Below are 25,606 nucleotides of genomic sequence, written 5' to 3' on the forward strand. Positions count from 1 at the left end.
CGCACGGTGAAACTCCTACAGATGGTCCAGAATGTGGCGGTCCTTCTGGTCTCTTCGATCAGCCTTAAAAAGACATAACTTTGCCGCTTATTGAATCAATTACCCAAATCAAATTCACTTTATTAATACTGCCTTCAGAGAGACTTCTGGTCCTGCTCCATCTACTTGAAGTCAATCATACACACTGACGCTCTTTGCTCCTCCGAGGAAGATCGCCCGGCACACGAGACCCTCGCAGTCCAGATTGTTCTCGTCTGTGGTTCTCTGACGGGGGAGCAACATACCAAATGTTGTCAGAGCAGGGACGTCGCTCTCTTTCTTCAACAGTCTGCTGAAGACTCATCTCTTCTGGGAAAGCCACCTCTCCTAAGACGTGGAGGATTCCTAACCAGCACTTTATCTGATTTCCTCACACTTACTTTCGGTTGTCACATCGAGGTTTCCCTCAGCACTGACGCTTTCCCATGCCTCCATCTTTCAAATTGCTTTGGATAAAAGTGTTTGCCAAATGACTAAATGGAATTTACTGTGTTTAACTGCGATGGGAATATTACGTATCCCGCCATGAAACTCGTTTATCAAAGTACAGAGCTGAAGTTTCAGTTTGGACCCGAGCTGAAACATGAAGCACAGAACTGCATTTCCAAAAGGGGAAGTAAAGTTGGAAAAAAATAATATAAAACCTGTTTTTATTGAAACAATTACAATTAAATAAAATAAAGCTGGACAAAGACGTCAATTTGCTCCTGTGCTGAGTTTCCTCATCAACGTGTCAGCACAGACCACGGGGTAGCAAACAAACACAAAGTGAAATAACACACACACACACACACACACACACTCACACCTTTGGTGAATAGGTGGGATTCATTTCATTTTACAGAAACAGGCATGAGTATGAGGAGGACGAAATTAAAGGAGGAAGGACACAATAGTTTGTGTTTCCTCCATCTGGACAGAAATCGGATCGTTCCCTGAAGACTCAGAGGCAGAGGAAGGACGAACAGACAAAGGAGGACAGACAGACAGACAGAAGTTTAGTTTCTCAACAAGGCCAAAGTGACAATTACAGTTTAAGTAGAAAGAAGCAAAAAAATCGTGATTATACCTGCTCTTTTGTCTGAAAGGACACAGTTTGCTCTTTTTCTTTTACATCTGAGGCATCACAAACGTTACTTGTTGCCTTGTTGTTTTCCAAAAATGGTCTCCGTCTGCTTCATCCTGGTCTGTAATCACATCTGGAGACTCAACACTGACACCTGACAGACAGCTGCCAAATGCAAAATGTGCGTCCCAAACCAACCCGAATCTACTGCAGGCTAATGCCAAATAACCCAAAGCATCCCTTCTTGGTTATCTCTTCAGTTAAAATCCAGTTTTCTTGCTGCGGTGGTTGGTGTGGGGATTAATCATCTGACTACGCATATTCACGTAAGTGTGATAATGGCCAGAGTTTGAATTGGCCGAGTAAACAAATCTGATGTGTTGGAGGAAGGAGCGACGTGAAGGTCAAACTACTGCAGACACTTTATTTTTACCTTCAATAAAATTGAGAACTTGAAAAAACCCAATAAAAAAGTGTAATAGCAAAAAATACACACACACACAGAAACATTATTTTATTGATGGATAGATTAGTGGAAAAGTAACCCCCCCCCCCCCCCCCATAACAACAAATGGATGTCCATCTGACGATTGTGCTGCAGGCAAACACTTGTCTGCTGTGTGTGTGTGTGTGTGTGTGTCTGTGTGTGTCTGTGTGTGTGCGATGGCTCTCAGCAGTGAACAGCACTTCCAGGAACTTCCATCTCCACCGGCCATAAAATCAAATCTTTGTTGCCGTCTCTTTTTCTTTAGTTCCACCATCTGTCGCTCTTCCTCTTGCTGTCTCTCTTCCTTTGAACTCCGTCGGACCGAGGACGCAGAGCACAGCAGCCGCGTTCAGGTTTTAGGATTTTTTTTAGGATTTAGGGATTAGGTCGCCTACTAATCAGAAGGTCACAGGTTCGATCCCCGGCTCCTCAAGTTGGCATGCAGAAGCGTCCTGAGGCAAAATCCAGAAATCGACCCATCAGTGCATGTTTGTGAGATAGAGAGGCTTTGATTGGTGCTTTTAAATGCAATTCACACACACGGCCCTCTGCTCCTGTACTAAATTGGATATTTCTGCTGTTTTTCCTCTCTTCTTCTTCTTCACCGCAGCAATTTAAAGTTCATTTATTCCTTTCACAAGCAGCTGTCAGAGAACATGGGGGGGTAAAAAGGGCAAGACCAGGTGGCCCAAGTGTAGGCCGTCTGGATTGGTGTTTTTATCGTGAGGATATATAAACTGAGATCTATCTGTGATGCCAGACAGGATAACGTCAGAAAGGCTCTGCAGAGTTTGGTTTCTCCCACATCAATGTATTTTCTAGTTAGACTGATTGCTATCCTTCGTTGTTGTGTGGAGCAGCTTGTTGCTGGGACATCAGAGATTTCCATCACAAAGCCAGGCTCATTGTACCAGAGCTGCAGATTGTCCAGCCGTGTGGTAGAGATTTAAACACCTCCTCACACACCCGGAGGTTTGGCTGAGAGACGTCTGATGAAACCAAAATGAAACAACCTTAACACAAAAGGGGCTGTCAGACATAAAGTTCAGGGCTCACACTTCAAAGTGCGACTGTGGGGGAAAAACAAGAACCACCTGACACAGACAGGACAGCTGCTCTAATGAGCCAGAGACACGACTGCAGCTGTCAGGTCCAATCACAAGAACTTCCTCAAGTCCAGATGTTCAGACCTTTATACTGGTGTTGCTACAATATTAGAGAAATGAAATGAAAAAGATTTCACCATCTGTTGGTGGCAAAACGCCAAAGAACGTGTTGACTGTTTATAAATTAAGCCTTTATTGAGCGTCTGTGATCCCACTTGCCTGTCTATTTTTCGATGCCGGTGAAATTGCAACTGAATAAGATGATTCTACTGCATAATGATTCTTTTTGCATAAAACCTGAGGAATTACACTTTCATGTCAACGCCCAGAGCGGTGTTTCTTAATGTGTTAAAAATACACATCATCACGTTGTGGTGACGTGACGTGCAGCAGATGTTCCATGGTGGTCACAGAGTTGAAACCGGAGACTGAGACTGTGAAGACATCAGGAAAAACCCTCTTTCAACTCAGAGAGTATCTAACTTAGCTGGGCCAATTCTCCCTTTAAATGATGGTACCCAAAAAAAAAAAAAAAAGATCAAATCTATTTCTGGCATCTCCTAAAAATAAACCTACAATCCGCCCCTCACTGCCAAGAAAAGAATAAAAAGAGAGGAGTCCTCTCGGCCGTCTGATCCTCAGACTCAGCTTGTCCAACAGCACGAGGCCAATCTGGCCCGACCGAATTACGGCTGAATGACAGAAAAAATTATGTTAACTGCTGGAGATGTGCCACAAAAACACTGATCAGAGACTCAGATGGACATGGTGGCGTCCAGGTTTAGGCTCTACATCACCCACAGACAGACGTGATGGGGGCGTCGGACCTGCGATGGACCGGCAGCCCGTCCAGGGTGAACCCCACCTTCTCCTGATGTCAGCTGGAATCACTGACGAAGGAATGGCCTGATGGTGAAATACAGTGAAATGATGGAGCCCTAACTTCATCATCATTTTAAATATCGATATGGATATCAGCCTGTTTCAGTCGTCATTCCTGACAGAGACTTTTCCACTCATGTCATCAGGAGCCGGTTTTCTTCTCTTTGTGCAGGACAGAAAATTCACTAAAGGACGCAGCTGTTTGATTTTAACGAAGCCCTCAAAGCAACATGTAGTAAAAAAAAGAATACGATGGAGGGAGAGTCACAGATTTGTCTGGAGATTGGTGTTGATCTTGGGAAACAAAGAAGGTATTGACTCGGACGGCAGATAATTTCTTCATCAATAGTCTCCAGACAAGATGTTCTGGTTCAGACTGACGGCTGGAAACACAGCGTATCTGTGAAATGACGGAGTTTGAGAAAAAAGATGGACTTCGGTCAAAGGTTCATTTGTTCTGAGGCCTAACTGAACAGTCAACAGAGAGGAGAGGAGACGGTAACCAGAATGATTGATTTCTTTTGAAGGAGGCAACAAGAGGAATGAGAATTGACGAGGGAACAGAGCGTGGGTCAGAGGTGGAGGAGCTAAAGACGAAAACAGATCAGGGAAGAGGAAGGTGTATTTAATCCACAGTTACAGACCTGACAAACATCTTCTTCCTGAAGCAGCGTCACAGAAACATCTGTATTCCACAATCAAACTCCTGCCGGCAGATGTGCTGTGCACGTTTAGTGGTGTCCACGCTGGGTTCCACATCAGAGTCAGCTCTGCTCATCTGCTTCAGTCGCTTCTCACCTTCTCTCTGAGGGATCTTTGCTGCGACGTGAACGGATAAAGTCTCCGGTGTATTGCTTCACCTTACCAACCAAAACCATTTTTATTTTGTCTTTAATTTGTGGGAACACCTCTAATGTGATGGAGGTGGAGTTTCCTAACTGGCTGTTGTGATTGTTGGTGAAACATTTGTTAGGAATGCAGTAAAAGCCTGCAAAGCTGCCAAAAAAATCTTCACACACCTGAACTGAATGTGCTTTCCTGGTTGTAAAATCCGGATTTTAGCTCCTGATTTAACTTTGACTCCGCAGTTAAGATGCGGTCTGAATGGGCCACGTTACAGTCACAATTCCAAACGTGTTTTATTTCATCTACCGAAGAACCAACAACTGTGCCGCCTAAGAGTTTCCCTATCAGAATGAAATGTTTTCTCTGGAGCTCTTTGCCCTTCCTGGTGAAAAGTAGCAGCTCTGCAGCAGCCTGACAGCCTGTTGGCTGTGGGTGGTGAAAAGTGATGGAGCAGGAGAACGGAGAGGCGGCGGAGGAAGGAGGAAACGAGGAGGATGAGCAGATGTGGCAAATCCAGGTGTTGATAGGTTAACAGCTACACGCGGTGGTTTGGAGAGAAGGAGGGTTGGTGTCGGAAAATGTCAAAGAAAACTTTGGGATGTTTGGAGGAAGAACAGTAATGAGCTAGAGGGAGAGTTTGAACTTGTTCTTGTGCGGTGACTTTAGGAGGTTTTTCTTTCGTTGAAAATAGAATCCAGATCTGTCAGAGCTGCTGATGCAGTTGGTGTTTTAATGTCCAGCCGGGCCTCAGCTGTTTATTTTGACCAACACCTAATTTGCCGCGAACCTGCAGAAATGTAGGAGATATCAGGACTCAGGTAGCTGAAGAAAAAGTGGCAGAATGTAGTGACGCAGCTGCAGGAAGCGCAGGCGAGAAGGAAAAAGTCAGAGAGTGTGAAGAGCTGCTGCGATGGTGACGACGACATCCTGTTTACCTCTGCAGCTTTGGTGTTAAAACACACCTCCCATGATGCAGTGGGGGAGGGACAGCTACTGCAAATTCATTTCTCATGACTGATGTTTTTTTTTTTTTTTTTTCCTCAGACTGAGCTCTGATGTTTCTACAGTAAATATTAATGAAGTAGCTGTTCAGTTTGTGAAAAACATCATGCTCGGGTTTGTGGGTCTGTTATTGTGGGGGGGGGGGGGGGGGGGGCTTCCAGACGCTGAATCATCATCAGCGAGGTGGAAATCCAGGTCAGTTATTTTTCAGGAAACGTGGACTGAATAAAGAGCCAGATTCATGAGACTTTTGAACTTTTGACCGGATCAAAAGATTTCGCTTGATAAAAATTCAGTGTTCGATAGTCTGTAATAAAATTTGGATCCTGGCTTTTTAAACTTCATTTTTAAGGATGTCATTCGGTCCCTTGAGCCATGTTAGCCTCTTCATGAGCCGCATGTTTTCCCTTTCTGTCCTGCAGCCGACCAGCGAGGAAGACCTCTGCCCCATCTGCTACGCTCACTCCATCTCGGCCATCTTCAAGCCCTGCTCCCACAAGTCCTGCAAGTGAGTCCGCACACAGACACTTCACACCAAACAGAGTTCATCTCATTTTTAAATAAGATTAAAGTAACGGCAGCATCTGTCCGCCTGCCCTCATCTGAGCCGCATATCTCTAATGAAGAGAAGACCGGTCTGAGAGTTATTGACCAATAATATTGACGAGCGTTAGTTAATAAGACAAGCTGGGATTTATTGGGTGACACGTTAGAGTTATTTGGTCTGACTCCACGTCGAGCTGACACGCCGGGGACGGACCGTTCATCAGACTCCTGCTCGGACCGAACGTCGCAGTAACAGAGCGCGCTGTGATTGCTGGCCGTGACGTTGTTAGCACATTTCCGATTCTAATCCGTTTACTGCAGCGAGCTGCGCTGAGATCTCAGAAGAAGTGAAACATTTTTCCACGTTTAAAATCAGATAATGAATAATTCATGGCATTAGGAGATCTTTTCTCTCAGCTCCTCTGCAGCAGGTCAGAGGTCAGGGCCAGCTTTAGAAATGCCTCATTTACATCAGGTGGGTGCTCTGCTGAAGGACCCTCCTTCATGGTCAGGGGGAGGCGGGCTTTCATTCACCTGGACCCTTGATCTATCCAAACAGCTGACACAAACACACAAAACACACGTGTTCAAAATGTACGTGCACACGGACCACAGTGTACTTCTGAGCCATAAATCATTTATTCGCACACAGGTGTGCGTGTGTGTGTGATGTGTGTGAGTCAGCTGATTGGTAACTGCTGATTGCAGCTCTGCGGGCAGCCGACCTCGGTCCAATTCATTCCTCCATACATATTTCATGTTGTCCTGGAGGTGCGCTTCATTTAGCTTAGCCGGCGGACCGGTTCGGCAGGTGCATGGATTATTGTGGTGCTGATTGAGAGCTCTGTCACACAGACCTGAGTGAAGTCTAATCACCTCCAAGGCCAAACTCAGGCTGGTCGTCATCACTCTCCCGCGTTCACTCCGGCTGAGCTTCAACCTGAGATCAGCGAAAATGAGGCAGACGCTCCACCGTTGGTTTCTGAATGTTAACATTGTGTGAACAAACAGCTTTGAGCTCCTTGTGTTTGCCGTTCTTAGAAATATAATCGAACAAAGTTATTCAGCTTCTGGTCAGACTTACAGATTCCCTGGTTGATTTTGTTTTTGCTGCTTTTTTGTTCACACACACAAAAAAAGGGCTGGATTAATTCAACTTCAAGACTTTTATTGATGCAGTTTGATGAGTGATGGTTTATTCTTCATTAGTTTTCAGTCAGGCTTTTCTCCATCATCAGCAAAGTCAATGCTTAAATACGTTTCTTTCTTTCATCCAGGGGGGAAAAAAAAAAAAAAAAAATCAGGGAGGAGTTTCACCGGAATAGTTTCCAGTTAATGAAATTTAAAATGTTCGTCTGTGATCTGCAGCTGGAGTTTGTTTCTACTTTCTTTCTACTTCACACTTCACTGTAACAGGCAGCCTCCCAGATGAAGATGAGGATGAGCTCATACTGCCGTTTATTCACCGAATGTGAAGTCTCCACATCGTTATGTGATTATTTATGATGCAGTAAACTACCTCTGTTTTTAATTATGAACCAGCTGTTCCTCTCCTGTCTGCACAGAGCCTGCATCAACCAGCATCTGATGAACAACAAGGACTGTTTCTTCTGCAAAGCCACCATCACCGGTGTGGAAGATTACAGCAAGCCTGCCTCTTCCTAACACACACACACACACACAAACTGTAAAACATCGTAAGAGAAAATTTGTGTAAAAGACTGATTTCACACACGTGACGCACTTCATACTCAAATTTCAGACCACATATCAGTGAATCCAAAGATTTCTCACAGAGGTTTGTACGAGCGCAAGCAGCTCACTGAAATCGACACAACTTCCTCTTTATGACACAAAGAAAAGATTAACTCGACGAGCTGGAGGGATGGTTTGATAGAAAGACGATGGATGTTCTCACATCCGGGTGGGTGGGCGTGTGTGCAGGCTAACGGGTGTAACGCCACCGAGTTTTCAAAATAGAAGTCGGAGGACGGTTGGCTTGAACAGACTAAAGCCCTTTTTCAGACGTGGAGTACTTCCTGTTTCATTAATCCGCGTCAGCTTCACGCTCTGTTCGCATGCCGACACACGTCGTCCAGCGCTGTCAATAAAAAGGACGCTGTAGCGTTTGTTGCACTAATTTCTCACAGGACAGTGTAAAGTATCGCCAGTCAGGTTTCGAATGGTCACAAAGACGATGAATTGAATTATTTAGAGTTATAAATTCACAGAGCTCGGACTCCAAACAGGAAACAGGAAACTGATAAAAGGAAAGATTAAATCTATCCGTCATAAACAGTTTAAAATAATGTTTACAAATGAATTTCTGATTGAGAGCGAAGCCAAACATCAGCTCATCAGTTCACACGCGTTTGTCTCTCATGAAGTTTCTGTGTACGGCATATGCATGGCTTTTTGTGTACACGTCCTTTATATCCGTGACGTTTGGTGTGTGAGAGGAAACCTGTCACTTCCTTTTCCTCACGTGTGAAAAGTGATGGTCCGATCTGAAATGGGCTTTAGTTAGAAGTGACAGAACTGCTGGAAATGGTTTCCCTTTGTTTTTCTGTGTTGGTTTTTTGTTGCTTGTTTTTTAGAAACGTGTAGATACAGATAAGCGTTCTCCTGCATGTACACAACAAGCAATCTGAACTCCACAGAGACCTCAGTTTGCCTGGTTGGATGGTTGGATTTAAATCCAGGCTCTTTTTGCCGTGAGATGTTGTTAACTAGACAATTTGCACTCCCCCCCCCCCCCAGTGAACTAAATTTGCGTCACGGTTTTAGATTCCTGTCCATCCTCAGTTGGATCCGGTTCCTATCAGCACCAGAGCACACACTGCAGTGAAAGTACAGGACACACACACATAGATGTTATGAGGTGTAAAAAAAAAAAAAATAATAAAATAAATCTCATTAATAGTTAGATGACAGGGCACCGGGGCATTCTCTGTACAACTGCAGACACACAAAACTGAGGCCCCAATAAAAAACTGTGCTTGATCGGAGGACAGCAGCGTCCTTGAGTGTGATGATGAGCTGTCGTATTAGCACAACAATTCACCTCTACCTGTCAGTGCAGGTACAGCGCACACTAACACACACTCATTACCTCTGTGGAGAAACACAAACGGGCTGGGAACATTGGGAAGACTCGTACCTCACCCGGCCCGTGGACGGCCTTTTTCTGTCTTCCTGCGGTTGGTTTGAAGTGACTCTTTGTGGAGGACGACTGCAGAAGACACAAAAAAGACCACAGACACACAGAAAGAAACGCAAACGCATACAAAATGGCTGCAAACATGCCCAACAACATGGGTTTGGGCGGGTCGTCACGTAACCCTTTCATTACTTTATCTACAGGTAAGCATTTACTTTGACACCAATGTACTGTAACCACGATCAAATGTGCTCTATCGCTACCTTTGGCGGTGCAGGGAGAAGGTCAACAGCCATTACAACTTAGAAAACACACTGTCAACACTCTGGTATTATCCCAACAAACAGGAATTCACACGCCAAGCCACCTTACCCATGAAGACTGTTGTTGTAGTTGCTGTTGTCGTTGTTGTTGTTGTTGATGTTGATGTTGTGATGGACTTGTGGTTTGATATTTTAAGAAAGAGGAGGATTTTTTTTAGTTTCTGCTTTTATTTCCCCCCAAAATGTCAAACTATTCATTTAAAATGTTGAATCTGGATGCTGAGAGCGACAAAAAGGACAGAAGCTTTCTTGCTCCTCCAACAATCCTGTTCAGACGAACCTCAATCCAACTTTTGGTGCTGGATGTTGTTGCAACAAATGAACGCGTACTGTTGTTTTCCAACCTCAAACTAAAGCCGGGTAATTGGACAAATAGAAATGTCTTTCTATCATCTTTTGTTCCTTGACATTGCCTTAATAGTGCTGTTGTCATTTTATTTCAGTCAGATACTGTATTGGTATGAAAGTAGCTGATTTTTTTTTTTTTTTTACTAACTAAAGAGAAATTTTAAATCTTGAGTGAAACCTGGTTGTGATGAAAAGATTGTGCTCTCGGGGAATGTGTCTACGCAACATGTAACTCCAAAAACCATTTTAACCCGCCCACCAAAATGGGTTAGTCTATTTTATTTATGTCAGACATCGAACTATATTTTCTTCCTTCTTCCTCTTTTTTTTTTTTTTTACCTATAGCTGTTACCAATTTAAAGGTTTCTGATTGTTCTAAATATTTTTTCCAAACAGCTCAAAAAAAAAAAAAAAAAAAAGGAGCGTCTGATTGTAAAGAATTAAACTCAAATTGTGAATCCTCCAATGGCAAATAGAAAAAGCTTTAAAGGTAAAAATTTAAATATATCATTTTATTTTCTCGGCAACAGATCACAGAGATTATCTCAGGGCACTTCTCACACAGAAAAGTATAGACTGTTCTCAGCATAAAATCTTAAATCCCCCACGAGCAGCACCTGGTGACGGCCGAAAGAGAAACACTAATATTTCCACGAGAACATTTTTACTTTACTGCGTCTCATCCAAAAATTGTGATAATCCAATTTATTTTTTCCGTTTCTCTGCTCCACAGTAAGATTTTACATAATTAGCGAATGTAGAGAAAATGTTGAATATCTCCTGTTTAAATGCACATGTGGACTTCAAATTATATCAATTTCATTCTTATGTTTCAGTTATTGACTTTGGGAATAAATTACTTTATTTTGTTTCCCAAAGAACTAATAATAATAATAATAATAATGGCATTAATCATATAAATTTGGCCTCCTGAAGCCCAACAGAGTGACTTTTTCAGTGAGATCGGAGATTTTGTTTATCTGACAAATGAATGCTAAAGAAAACACTCAGAGAAGAGTTGATGGTGCACGGAGGGTCTGAACTTAAAGGGCTGTTTGACCGAATGTTGAAACGTGAATCGATGGTGTGCGTTGTTTCTCGGTCGGTTGCTTTTTCTCACCATGTGACGTTGTAGCGGTACTCATCCAGTATTTACAGCATGAATCTGAGTGTTTGTGGTGCAGGTTTACAGAGAGCTGCTGCTGCTGAGGGATGTTTTTAACGGGCTGCACTGAGCAACGTTACAGCCGCTGTTGTTCTTCTTTTTTTTTTTTGGTTCTGTTTACACACTCACTCCGTTTAGGGGAGGAGGGCGGGAACAGATGATGCTCGGGGGGTGGACCGACTTATTGCTTTCCATTTCTCCTTTGTGAGTGAGAGTGCACATATATTGATAATGTAACTGCATTAAATTATTTATCCTGAACAAACTAACCAGCTTTGCCTGCTCTTTCATTCTACATTTATAATCTTTGCGTGTTTTTTTCCTCTTGTCAACTCGGCATCATCAGTTTGGGAGCTGCTGTTTTGACAGTCGGCCATCTTTGCTCTGAACTCTACTGTTATTCTGGGGCTACAGAATAGCCACGCCCCCTAATCCACCCCCTGATTTATGGTTCACTTTCCTCTAAATGGGATCATCATTTAAAAAATGAACACAATGCTGTATTGAAGACTTGAAACATTAGGAAGACATTAACTGAGCTAATAAATCAGAGAAGAGTGGGGACATTTACCCATAGACTTCAGTACAATCTGACTTCTTTTTACAACCAGCAGAGTCGTCCCATGATGGTCTGCCTTCACCTTTCCGACCTGAAAAGATTTTGTAGAGGTAAGAGGTAAACTTGCAGAAGATAACGGGCAGCGTGGCAGTTCGAACGTGAAGAGAAGCTAACCGGGGCGGACTGGGAATTTATTCCCTGACTGGCCGGGCCGGATGATGCTGGTGGAAGAAATATCTTCACAGATATGTGGGAGACAAAAAATTAATAAATAAATAAATGTAAACATCATTGAAATGATAATGACATCATTTAAGCTGAGGCCTTGATTAGAACAAATAGGTAATATTTTAAATGGTTCTTAACAGTGAAGACTGGTGAACATGTAAGTCACACTAATAATGATCGTAACGTAATATTAAACACATCATCACCTTACTGAAGTAGCACTTTCTGCAGCAGCTCACCTTTTTCTGCAACACCGTCCAAGATGTCCTCACTATCCAGCATCTTCAGAACATCGTGCTGAGTGTCCATGAGCATAACTGTCTCAAGGTGCTGCTCCTGAGCCTGTCCTTGATGATTTTAGTGTTGAAAAGCTGCGCTCACACGCTGCCTGTGTGACTGACAGAGTAAGCAGGAGCCCATAATGTGGTACGCATCTGTCAGGAGGTTGTGTTGGCCCTAATCTATACGACAGCCAAGCTAGCCGACGTGTGTTGTGCTAGAAGTCAGCAAGCTAGCCAAAAAACGAGGCCCTCGGCCTTCAGCTGCGATTGGCCACCGAGGTGAAAGGGGCGTGACACACGTTGATTAGCCACACATTAGAGAAACAGTAAACACTGGTTATTAAAGGCCAGCCCAACTGCGCCAAAAGGCCCGTACCGTCCCGGTATTCCTGATGGCCAGTCTGCCTCTGAAGCTGACAACAACGATAACACAACAAGAAGAAGGAAACTGCTGTGAACAACGAGCGTCTTCTATTGTTTGCTCGAAACGAAGAAACTTTAAAACTAAAGCTGCGTGACTGAGGAGTGCACTAAACTGGCAAGATCTGGAGAAGAAATAAGATGAACACGTTCTTTCCAACTCCAGGACCAAAGACCAGGGGCCGGTGCAGAGGAACATCCGTGGATGAGGGCCTACAGGACTGACGGGTGCATGATGGAGGTTGGTGAGGCGCAGAAGAAGGAACAGCGACGTCACAAAGACGAAGCACGGGAAGAGCTCTGAGCCTTTGAGCGTCAGAAAAACAGAGCCTGCATTTTAACGTGCAACTCAGAAAACTTAAAAGGAAGTAACCAACAAACACGAAGCACGTAGCTGCCTCAATGCGGGTCTGTCCGTGTGCGTCACCTGTCGGTCTGTCCAGCAACCCGACACCAGGCTGAGTGTGCGGAGTTTATAGATCGAGACAGGAATAACTGGAGAAAGCAGAGAGACGGAAAGATGAGGAAGAGGAGGAGGAGGAGGGGAAGATGGAGGAGAACAGCACAAGGACACCGATCACACCGAGTGTATTTATAGAAGAACAGGAGCCATCTTTTCTCCTCTGATCGATGGAGGAGCAGGAGGGCGCATGACCTGTCCGTTAATGGCAGCCTGCTCTGTGTGTAGAAGAGTAAATAGGTCAATGAGAAAGAACAGAGAGAGAAAACTGAAGTTTTCCACAAAGGCCTGAACGTGCCGGAGCATCCAGATCCAGACTGCTTTATCTGGATCAGCACGACTATTAACTCTAAACCACTTTACAAGACCGGACCTGGCCCAAGGTCCCATCCCAGCAACCCCCCCTCGAGGCAACAGCGCTTATCTCTACTCCTCTTTATGTGGCCATGAATATAGTAATTGTGTGTGTAGGTGTGCAGCGTTGTACTCTAAAGGGAGTGTGTCTCCTCCTAGAGGCCTGAGGCTGCTCACACACCGTCAGTCAGATTATTCACTTACAAATTGTTGACTTTTGTAGTTGTGTTGGATTCTAAGTGATGCGTTCTGTGTTGGATTTAACAAGATGAGTCTGTTAAATAGTGATTAATCAGGACTTATGAAGTAAAAAGGTCAGAGGTCAGAGGTTTAAAGGTCCATTATAGTCAAAGTATCAGAGCGCCAAGTCTTCAGAACCGAGAACGCTGTGACGTCATGGCGACGCAGTAGCCACGCCCCCGAGCCTCACCAACTCTGTTGGTTCAGCAGAAATATGTGATGCTTTAACACAATTAGTCAGGAAGTCAGTCAGCCAATCAGAGGGGAGGCTGACGTAGAGACATAAACCTGATTGTGGAGGTCGACATTTCGAACAGGAGAAGTTTAAAATATGGGACCTTTACGGGCAGAAGGAGGCGTAAAGTCGCTTTGTTCAGCTGGGACATCTCCACCTATTCCAGATACAGTTTTGATTGTTTGTCGTTTCGACTCTTTTTTTCTTCTCTGGGATAAACAAAGTTGGGCTAAAGTTAGCCTGAACTGAGGCTCTCCTGCAAAAACAGGTTGTCAAAGGGTTATTTCTGACCTTCGGAGATGAAATGAGGCCGGTGTGATTCGGGTTCGTGGACCATCTGAGCTCCTGGGTGCTGCTGCCTCCTGCAGGACTGAATCCGCACAACAAGCCGGCAGACCTGAGAGCTGCTGGAGTGCACACAGATCTTGTAATCCCTCAGATAACACAATCAGATTACACCATTGGGGATCACAGGAAACAAACATAATCCTAAAATGTGCCCCTGATAACGTGACCTCACTTTTGGAGGAAATTTATCAGAAGCAAACTTGCACAAATGAGGAAATCCCAGATTTCCCTGAGCGTTCAGATAATCCCTGATTGTCCACGTCTGTGTCTGCTGATAAGATTCTCATTCACATCTCACTTACTGCTCCACATATATCTGAAAAGCTGCTTCGTCGATGGGAAAATTTTGATTTTACATTCATAACTAACATTTGCATGAAAACACTGGAGTTCCTGTGGAAGTTCCTGGAGGGAATAATTTAATTTCACAGAAGTTGCATCTCTAACTTTTTATTTCGCTCATCGATTTCTAAAACTTTCTGTAATAAAGCATCTAAAAGCAGAGCTCTTATAGCCGCCCGTGGTTTAATTGGAAAAAGTGTAAGAGCCAATACATCAAACTAATCAACATTGTGTGCAGTTGTAATGAGCTCCACATTATTCAGCATCATCAATTATTAATAATAATAATCCGGTATTATAATGTAACACGATGGAAGGAGCCGCTCTGCTGCATAATGAATGACTTCGATCCCTATAGTACATTTTCTTCTTAGAATTTGCATATATATTTATTAACATTATCATTTTGTAGTTTTAGTTGAAGTCAAAATTCTGGATTTTTTTTTTTTTTTAAACTCATGTTATAATTATTTTCTTCTTTTAATTAAACATTAAAGAGCTAAATGAAACCATAAACATTTAATCTCATTCGAATGGTTTCCGGGAACATTGTTCAGTTGTCTGTTATGATCAGGGTGACCGATAAATTCTATTTATTCTATTAGTCACTCCAAATCGGGGCCAAACAGGACTTTTCATTCAGTAACCCATCATTTATTCCTCTGGATACATGACTTGCATAGACTGATGGAATTAGTGTTTATTTATTCTAAGTCTAATGTATTTCCTAGATGATTCTTTGCACTGATTTTGTTTACATGTGAATACTTGAAGCGTTTACTGACGTGGCTAAATGCTGCAGCTCATTAGATCACATCATCAGGAGCTGATCATCTTTTCTTTCAGCTGCTTTGAAGCTAATTAATTTAAATTACATTTTTGAAATATATGGTTTACTGTCACGTTGCAGAAGTAGCTGAAACACTATCTATCTATCGATCATTGGTCATTTTGGAGGTGGTTGATGGAGTTTAAGGGTCGGTGGATTTGATCAGTTTATCTCTGAGAATGTGAGCGCCGATGAGAGAGATGATCTGAAACGATAATCTGATGAAAGCTGCTTTTAGACCAGAGCACAGCTGAGACTCTGTGTTAAGATCAAACTGAAGATGACAGCGAAGTCAGACCGGCTCACCATCAGTGCCATTATTATCTCAATTCATCTTTTCCTCTATAAAGATATTCAAAAAAAAAAAAAAAAAGAGAGAGAGAGAGCGATGAAATGTTTCTGCAAACATTCGTTTTGCCTCAGAAATGAAAATGAAGAAGAGAAAAAAAAGTTCAGAGCTGTTCTTCTAAAATCAGAGAAGCTTCATTAAATTCAGGACGTTGTAACTGCTGAGACCTCTTTCTTTACTTTGGGTGTTTAATCTGACTCACTAATTGTTCAGTTGTTGTTCATCTGCTGTTAGCAGCAGATAGCGACCTGTGAATTTGGAAACCAGCAGCAGCAGCACGCAGGAGAAAAACCTTCAAACACAAAAACACACAGTGAACACACATTACTGCACTTTAAACAGCAACAGAAATGTGTGTGTACATCACTGCAGCTTCGAAAATGCCCAGTTTGTTGCATGAAATTCAAAGGAATGATTTCCATGACCGGTTTTAACCTAAACTTACTATCCTACATGAAACCGGCCTTTTACTGCATAAAAAGACAAAAACAAAAACTATTCTTAATGTTTTCATCAAAGTTCTGATGAAACTTTTAGATTCTTTTACATTATTTATTTAAAATGCATAAAGTGAAGTGTGAAGTGCACTCTTCTTTGGAGAACACAAACTTCTACTCTAAAACAGCTTTCCTCTTTAAGCAGAGTTACACAGATCATCGCAATCGACGGTCAACAGCATCAATCATGTTTACAAGGTACAAATGAACAACCAACATTTATCCAAACACAACCTTACCATGTCCTTTGATGTGTCCCAGCTGCTCTGTGCGTCCCTCTTCACGTCCTCCGCCCAACAGGCGGCAGCAGACTAGTTCCGCCCTGCTGATAGTTCCCTCTTCATCCCTCCTCTTCACCTTCTCCAGTCTGACAGAAAATGTCAGACTGGAGAAGTTTTCTTCACAACGTCAATGTGATTTCTTGGAGACAGTTTCAACCACATAATTTAAAACCAAAGAAAATCAAACGACAACAACAACAACAACAACAAAAAAAAAAACAACTCAAGAGGCCCATCGTGAACAACAAACTAAAGCTTTGGACTGGGAAAAAATTGGGACAGTAAATATTCTCATCAGGGTTCGAACGTACTGTGAGGAAACAGTAAAATGTGAAACAGTCGGTCGGACTTTGTTTCCCTCAGACAGTTGTGCGGATGATGTGTTAACCTATCAGCCCTGATTGCCCCCCCCCCCCCATCATCTCCTCCTATTATCTGCTGTCACAGGTATGCCGGCCTCGGGCCTTTTGCTCACTCTTTGCAGACGTGTCAGATTCATGGTGATTCAGGCAGATCTGAGCTGAGACTCTCTCACACCTCAGTCCCGTCACGGCCCCTCGAATGTTTTCTGGTTGAATTAGGAGCTTCCTCAGGCAGGCTGATAAGTAGACATGACAACTACAGCCGAGGCTCATGGGTGCTGTAGTCTTTAGACCTGCCACTAAAAAAAAACAAACAAACTAAATTTGTTTTTATCAGAGTCAGCGGTGTCAAAGCATAAATGTAAATGAACCTCTGAGAGCCTGGTTGAAGTTTAATTTGTGTTATTTGTGCGTTAAATGTGTTCAGGTTTTCTTCCTCTGCTGTTCTCTGCTCTGACACCAAGTGGAGCTGTTGGGCTTCACTGAGGCAGGAAAACCTCTTTCTGGACATCACAGATTGTGTGATTGTGTGATTGTGTGTGTACATGCTTTCCCTCTGAGTGTGCATCCGAAGTGAGCCGTGTGTTGTTATTGTCCTTGTGTGTTTGTTTGTCTAAAGTCCAATCAACACGTCTGCATTTGATGATATCATCAGGTGGTTGCTAAATGTGTGTGTGTGTGTGTGTGTGTGTGTGTGTATGTGTGTGTGTGTGATCTCTTCCTTCCTCCGCTGAGCACCTTAAAATGACACATTGACAGCTCATTTCATTCTGCTGAAGAGGACACACACACTCTGTGACAGGATTAAGTGTGTGTTTGTTATTCATTTTCAGCTCTGAATCCTGATTACGTTCTCCAAGGCCACTGATGTAATGGGGTACGTAGATACACACACACACACACGGTCGGCTGCTGGCGTGACCTTGGTGTGTTAAACTCTGCAGCAAATCAGAGCTCAAAAAGCTGACTAATTACAGACGTCACGTTTGTGTGTGTGTGTGTGTGTGTGTGTGTGTGTGTGTGGTTCGTTTTCAGCAGAGAATAAAATATCTGGATGTTTTGACTGATTCCTCTTAAAAACATGTTGCTGAGGATTTCCTGACACATTTTAATGGTTTTATTTTGCAAGTTTGGCATTTCCTGTTTTTCTCAATGGGAAGTGTCTTATAGGAATAATTAGATTTTTTTTTTTTTTTTTTTTTTCTGCTGGTGCAGCACCAGAGTTGGAGACGGACAGATTGTTATTGTCACATACACACATCTTTTCCTCTCTGCAGCATCACAATAGTGTCATTGCTTTGTGTTGTTTGTTAGCAGAGAGCCAACGCTGCGCCTCAGCAGCTCAGCCTTTTGTATTTGATCGGTGCGTTCAGTGGTCGGTTTAGTTTCAGATGTTCAGTCACGCTTCAGGGCGGCGTGGAGATTGTTCTTTTTCCCTCCCAGGTGCCTCCACCAACCAGTCCTCCGCTGCAGGAGGGGGTGAAAACTAATGTTTGTGCTGCTTTCCCTCTAAGTGCCCCCGGGCTTCATTAATCTTACTTACTAACTTTTCTGGATCTAATCATCTAAACACCTCCGCCATTTCATCGAACACATGCCGTAATCAGGACTCTGAGTTTAACGAACCCTGACAAAGTCACAATTAGCAGAAAACAAATTTTCCTCCCTCCGTCCAAAGACATCGTGTTCGGGTTAAGTGTGAGTGGTTGTTGGTCTCTGTCTGTCTCTGTGTGTTGGCCCTGCGATGGACTGGCGGCCTGTCCAGGGTGAGCTGGGACCGGGAAACGGATAAAGCGGCAGAAGATGAATGAATGAACGTCTGTTTGGACGTCTCAGCACATCAGGGACGAGCCGCCGTCCTTTTTATTGGCTTCACACAGCATTCACGCTCCTTTACTTTTCTCATCACAGTTTATTATGTCAAGGTTTAACTTTATATGGATTAAAGTGCCACTCTTACCCGTCAGGATGGACTCAATGGAAGGGAGCGAGGATCTGAAGTCGATCTCTGGACAATGAATACAATGACTCACACCTTTGTGTTAACACACTGCGGTTTCTTCACAACACTGCTGTTTCTTCACATCAGTCGATTGTGTTTGTTTGTTGCTGCAGTAACATTTGACGTTGGTCCTAAAATAATATGAACTTATCAGTCTGATATGAATCCCATTAACAGATTCTAACGGGGTCATATCGAAACATTAAATTAATGTCGGCACTGAGAGTCTCCCTGCTTCTTTTGTTCGTTGTGTCTCTGCTGCTCACAGCTGAAGCGCTAAAATCCCCGTTAGTCTGTGACCTGACAGACGGACCAAGTCACATTGATTTCCCTCCTGCTTCAGCTTTTTCCTCAGCTATCAACAAGGCTTCCTACTATAACAATCAATAGGCCTCATTAACGACCAGTACAGTGTGGCAGAGAGATTCTTAACACTGAAAGGACCTCTGGTTGACAGATGAAGTGCGTTTGCATCTGTTCAGGCTAAAGCCATGATCAACTTCAATGTTGGTTCATGTTTTCTATTTAGTCCATATAAATTTATAAAATACTGAGAAAAACTGTAAATGAGCTCTAAATTACTTGGCAAAAAAAAGAAAAAGAAAAAAGAAAGAAGCCAAAACTGAGAGAAAAATAGAAAATGTAAACTTGAATTAAAAATTCATTTAATTAGAATTGAATTAAAAAACATTACTTATCACTTCCCCACCAACGGATTCGTTCATTAATGAATTCATTATGTTGACTCGACCCCGTCTCTCAGAAATTCTGTAATGCAAAAGTGTTCTGGATGAAATGTTAATGAACTGATGTGTGAAAAACGGAGAGACTAAATGTTCACTGATGGACTGACGTCTGATTGAGCTGTTAATGTTTGGACCACAGCAGATCGTGGTCTGCTTTAACGGCAGGTGACCCAAAGAGTCATGTTGCTCAGGAGGTGGTGGAGACCAAAAGCAGAACAAAAACATCAGCAGTGCTGGGATTAGGCCGCTCAGTGGATAGTGGATATCCAAAAACCAGCTTTGATTTAGAGCTTCAGATCTTTTGTTGTCATGCAAATGGAGCATCTGCACCCACATGGCATCCCGACAAACTGACCGTTGAGTCACCACAGACTTTGTGTGATATCTGGAAGGTAACTCAGGTAGGAGCTCCAAATCACCTTCCACACACAACTGTAGTTGTTCCATCATCAGTCGATGGAAGAAAAGATTTTTTCCAGGCAGCAAATGAAAGAAAACTGGAAACTGCTTCAGTGAATGAAAGCGTTTCAAGCACATGCAGGATTCAGGACGAGAGACCGGTTCTCTGCAGATACCGCCGTTTAATTAGGAAACTTATCTAGTGACCTCTAGAGAGGACTGCTTCTGTTTCAGTCTGTAAACTGCACAGACTTGTTTACCCCGTGGCTGAACCATTTTATGTCCAGTCTTTTTCCATCAACCTTGCAGTTAAGCTCAATCAGGGTGATTGACAAACTGGCCGGCCGGATACTGGTCGATCCGCCCCCCCCCCCCGCAGGCTCTGCTGCTCGGTAGAATGAGATGAAAATGAACTCTCGTGGCTTTGGGTTCTTCAGAGAAAACGCTGAGATGGGTGTCAGTGATTTAAGGCGGAACAGAGGGCTTCACACTAACAGCCACTGGATCATATCTGAAATCGATCACACCTCTGGAAGCTACTTGGAATCCCATTAAAGAAACCTTTGGGTCTCTATTTGTTTGTGTGCGTGTGTGTAGCTACGTGTGCGTCTGCCTTTGGTGTTTATGGTCGTTCCACCCTGAGGACACCATTTGCATGAACACATATAAACTAGCATCGAAGCTATTGAAGCAAATCCATTATCTGTTTTATGAGATGTATTGTTTTTTTGCTGATAAAATCTTCTGCATGAAATGTGTTTTCTGTTTTTCCTCCGACGCAGCAATAATCTTTCCCTCCCCCAGAGTGAAGCCGAGCAGCATCGCACCGTGGGTGACAAAGTCTAACTTCTTGGAAAAGCCTGTATTAGTTTCCATTTAGTCAAACTGTCACTATAAAGGCAGCTGAATCAGTTGTTTGTAGGGAACTCATGAATGTACAAAAAAAATAAAAATAAAAAATACTATCACTGCAGAGGAAAACTTCAAATCTTCAAGAATTCAAAATGAAATTAATTTAAAACACATTTCTGGGGATTTGTTGATGGTAGACATCCCAATATGTCCTCTCTGAATCAGTAAGGGACAGTTGCGTTGCCTTTAATGTCTCCTCTCTCCTTCCTCCATCCTTTAAGGCAGTCAACAGAGTCTGCGTGAAGAACAGTTTAAATATCGCACACCTTAAATGCGGTTTTGCTTCACTTCTTTGGCGTTATTGCTGCCTGCTCCTGAAAGCACAGACCGACACTGCTGCACTGCATTTAATGAGCCATTACTTTGTGAAACATCACACTTTGTGAAGGAGAGATGTCTCACCGTCACACCTCCATCACAAACATGTTGCGGACTTTTATTCTTTCACAGATTTACTTGGTCAGCGTATTCAACAAAAGCAAAAAAAAAAAATAAAATAAAAGAAGGTGTGTGTCTCTGTAACTCACTGGCTGTGCAGTTGTCTGAAAAAGCATAAAAAGCACTGCGACGCTGTAAACAATCTCGTCTGACGCCCAGTGGCACTTTCCCATTGTGCAGGCCGACTTCAGGTGGTTGGAGGCGGGTGAGACGCAGACGGGTGACAAATAGAGGGGGCGCCTTCAAGTCAGGACAAAAGAAGCAAAGACAGTTGAAACCTTTTAGATTTTTCTCTTCAGTGTATCGAGCCAACAAGTGCAGTATTGGCAAAAAGGTACAATTTCAAGTTTGCAGCTTCGGAAAATCACGGAAAAACTTCTTCATGAGTACGGCAGAAAAGATGTCACGTATCGATTTGTGCAGCAGAAGACAAACTGTTGCTACACAACTATATGACAAACTGTGAGGTGTAACGCTCCAGAGCGAACTACTTCGTTAAAAAGCAACACGGGGTTACGGGCCGCTGCCCCTGCTGGGGGACGTCACAACTAATATCACGGCATCTGAATAGATGCGAGCGTGCTCATCAGCTTAGATCAACAACACGACAACAATTACGTGACTGTTGATTCCAGAGCGAATGAAAAGTCGCAGGCTGCAGCTTCTCTCCGACGCCGCTCCGGTTCTGCTTTCGATTTCTGCTGACCGGGCACTGACCCTGACCAGGCGCTGACCCATAATGCTCCTCTTCCATCTCCCTGGCAGACACATAAAAGCTGCAGAGCTCTCTGTCTTTCTTCCCGTCTCGCTCGGTGCGTGCCGTGCTGAGTGCTCCTTCATCAGAGTGAGAGGTTAATCACAGACTGCAGGTTGCTGCCGCAGTCACAATGAACACACACAGGCGCTTGCACCTGCGAACGTCGACACACACATGCGTACAAATACGCGCAGACAAGCAGGATGCAATAATGATGCTGCCATGTCCAAGGCTGAGTGCGTGATGGACGGTCGCGGACGAGCTGTTAGCCGTTCACCGGAGACACTTTGTCTCCGTCTCTGTGATGAAACGCTGACGACGGACATAAAGGGCCCTGAATGGAAATGTGAGCACGACGATGTCGCTCGTTTTGCAGCTATTTAGCGGTAAACCAACGAAAACATCGACTGTTCATGATCCGTTTCAGCGGGATTAAAGTGAAGTCTGCGGGCCAATGTCCCTCCAGATGTTTGTGTTTCCTCTAAGCCGATGTTGACTCCCCAGCAGGCAGACACACACACTGATCAGCTGACTCAACTGTGAAAATCATCAACAAACACCAACTCGGCTCGGATCGGTCTCAGGAATCAGCTGACGCCTCCCTTCGGCCCGTTTACAGCTGCTTCCACGTGTGGGCCATTTCAGAAAGTTTTCTGACGGTCAAAAGATAACAGACGGAATCTGCCAAGATGTGGACGTACATGGTGCCGACTCGGGGAAATAAAGTTTTATTTGGCTGCTGCAGTTTCAACTCACTGCTCATCCTCGGTTTGCAGGACCATCACGAGTCGATACAGTTTCACTATCATCTCTCGTCCGTATCTCACATCAAACCGAACTAAACCAGCTGATGGTATCAGATATTTCACTCAAAGCTGGCAGCCTTTAACACAGCAGGACCGAAGACGGAGCTCATTAGTCTTTGGGACTCCGTGTCCTCCCCGCTCAGCTGAGCTTCCTCGGTAGGTCACTCCTCTTCATGTCGGCCATATTAAACGTGACATCGGGAAATTCTTACCACCACCGTGAGAAGTAAAAAAAAAAAAAAAATTAATAAGAATTTGATAAAAAAAATGGAACAGATGAAAATCATGTTCCCTGAATACTAAAAAATCCCATTCGGCGTCTGTCAGCATAAATCTGGACGGCTGACAGGACCTTGTGATTCATCTTTAACGCTGACCTTAACTTTGAAGTGAAGGTAAAGGTAATTGCACCATCCTGTTCCATTAAGTTAAGAAACACGTTCCTGCTTTCACTCCCTCTGAGCGCCGACACGCTTTCCAATTCTTCCAGGTCCAGTCTGAACACAGCGGCTGCTTTATTCCTGCATAAAACCCCGAGACCTCAGAATCACGTAGACCATTTAGCTGGTGGTGGCGCGCACGCACACACACACACACACAATCATCCCACCACAACCCAACAAATCCTCCAACCTAAACAACAATGCTGGATGATTTCCCGACCCTCGGATATGATCCAGGAGGGATCAATGGAGGCAGGGATACCTAACCTCAGTTGTCATGGTTACGATCACAACCAAAAGCGGCGTACTGGACATTTTTCCTGATAATGATGTTCTTATTCCCTCCTTTCCTATCGACTTTATGTCCTGCTGTTGTTGTCTTTCAGCCCTTTGGTCGACCTTTTGTTGTTGATCTACAGTTTCTGTATAATGTGACTTATAAAATAAATTTGGGCTGGATTGGATGGTAAATGGTCATAGCTTGATACGGTTTAAATAATACAGATGTTGTATTCCTCTTTCGGGACTCATTAAATGACCTCGGCAGACTTTTCACTTCGTCGAAACAGGACGCCATCAGCCGATCTCCCCTCACACAAACACACACCCTGATGTTAAACTCTCCACTGTTACCGTTTATTTTTTTACAATCGTTCTCTGATCAGCGCGAACAAACTAGCACAGTCGACCTCATCAAAGCAGCAGTTAAAGCTAATTACTCATTATACAGCGCGGCATAAACTAGATCTGCCAGCAGTTGCATTCATCACTGTGCAAGAAAAGTTGAACTGAGAGCGGCTGAACTTGGTTCACAGGAGGATGTGAGAGTCTGTTATGTTTGTTCATCCAAGCTCAGTCGACCTTTGATTCAACCTTTCTCAGATAACATTGACCTGGATGAGTGAAAATCAGGTGCTTTCTATATTGGTTTATCTCCTGATGATACTTTCAATGAACGATTCAAGGCGCTCTGTTCACGCAGCTGAACAAGACGAGGCCTGACATTCTCTTCAGCTTTAAAAATGATTGAAGATATGTAGCTGCAGATTATTTCTCAGGTGACCGATCAAATAAAAAATCTGCTTTTCCCGGGCTCGACTCCGAAACCAAAGAGCCACCAAAACAGCAGCAAAGCCAGCAGATAGAGGAAGTCGTGTTTGACTCACCTGGAGGCCTCGAAAGTCCAACCGGTGTGTTTAAAGCCAAATATCTGGTGTGGAACACAAAAAACAAACAATCAACAACACAGCTAATCTGAAGTTTATAACACAACCTCACAATTAATCAGCACTCTTCTTCTTCTTCCTCTGTAATTATTGCTTATTGGCACATTAGCACCACCTTCTGCTTCTGGATAAGGAACACACTTTCCACACAATGCACAAAGAAGCACAACCTTATCCGCAGCAGCACAAAAGCTCTCCCATGAATGCTCATTTTTTTTGTTGATGCCGGAAATCAAAGTCTATTTTTAGTCAAAGGGGATGTTGTCCTCCATTATTTCGTAGAGAGAGGCGTGTGTGTGTTGTGTGCTTTTTCTCTTTGCAAAGCTGACTAACTGCCGTTACGTTATGTAACAGTACTGACGTGATATTCTTCAGCGTGGCGTTTAACCGGGAAGCTCGAACAGGTAGAGACACAAAAAAAGTTTCAGGGAGCGTTTCCCTCAAAGCTCAGAGTCTGAGGATCAGTCCTGAACATTTAATTGGCTGTCAGTCAAACACTTTGGTGGGAGTTGGTTTCCTCCTGTGCTGGTTCACGGGGTTATAGTTTGAAATGACTGAGTATTGATTGCCGAGGCGTTTCAATACACTCTGGCTGTGAAGTGTCTGAGAGAACCAGACGAGAGAGGGGACGCTTTGTGATAAGTTTCGGCATGTTGTGATCCTCGCCACCTCCCTGGCTGCCGCCATGAGGAGCGCCCGGCCCCTTCTGCTCAGTCCCCGACAGTAATTGCACCTGCCTCGCAGTACGAACACACCCGGACGGCCGAGCTGACATCTGGCACAGTTGTAGCTCTTTACACTGTACCGGCTCTGTCGCACTTTAGAAAATTTTATTTATTGCGCCAAGACTGTTTTAGTGTTTTTAGATTGTGGTTTCATCCATTTATTTATGTATATATGGACGTGGCTTGTATGCCATTATGAGAAATGACAATAATGTGAGTCCTGAATCCAGCTTGAATTTGTGAATAATGTGAATGTCGGCACCACAACCTGAGTTTGAATGATCGAACTAAAAAGATCCATAATGACGATACCAAACTAAACGTTACCCTTCAACCAGTGAGACCGTACATTTACCGTTCACATCTTTTACAGTAAGAGTTCTATTTATATTAATCT

The 25,606-nt window shown here is 43.6% G+C and overlaps 1 protein-coding gene across 2 annotated transcripts in view; it reads left to right on the top strand.

Annotated features, from left to right (window-relative positions):
- rnf123 (ring finger protein 123) overlaps window positions 1-8,925 on the top strand; it is a 101,644-nt gene extending 92,719 nt beyond the window's left edge. For both annotated transcript variants that reach the window (XM_029501423.1, XM_029501422.1), the window contains 2 exons: window positions 5,851-5,936; window positions 7,540-8,925. In XM_029501423.1, coding sequence (XP_029357283.1) covers window positions 5,851-5,936; window positions 7,540-7,639 — 186 coding nt within the window. In that variant the 3' untranslated portion in view covers window positions 7,640-8,925. The remainder of the gene's footprint in view (window positions 1-5,850; window positions 5,937-7,539) is intronic.
- Window positions 8,926-25,606: the final 16,681 nt, after the last annotated feature.

This window comes from Echeneis naucrates, chromosome 5 (genome assembly GCF_900963305.1).
Source record: "Echeneis naucrates chromosome 5, fEcheNa1.1, whole genome shotgun sequence".
Lineage (NCBI taxonomy): Eukaryota > Metazoa > Chordata > Actinopteri > Carangiformes > Echeneidae > Echeneis > Echeneis naucrates.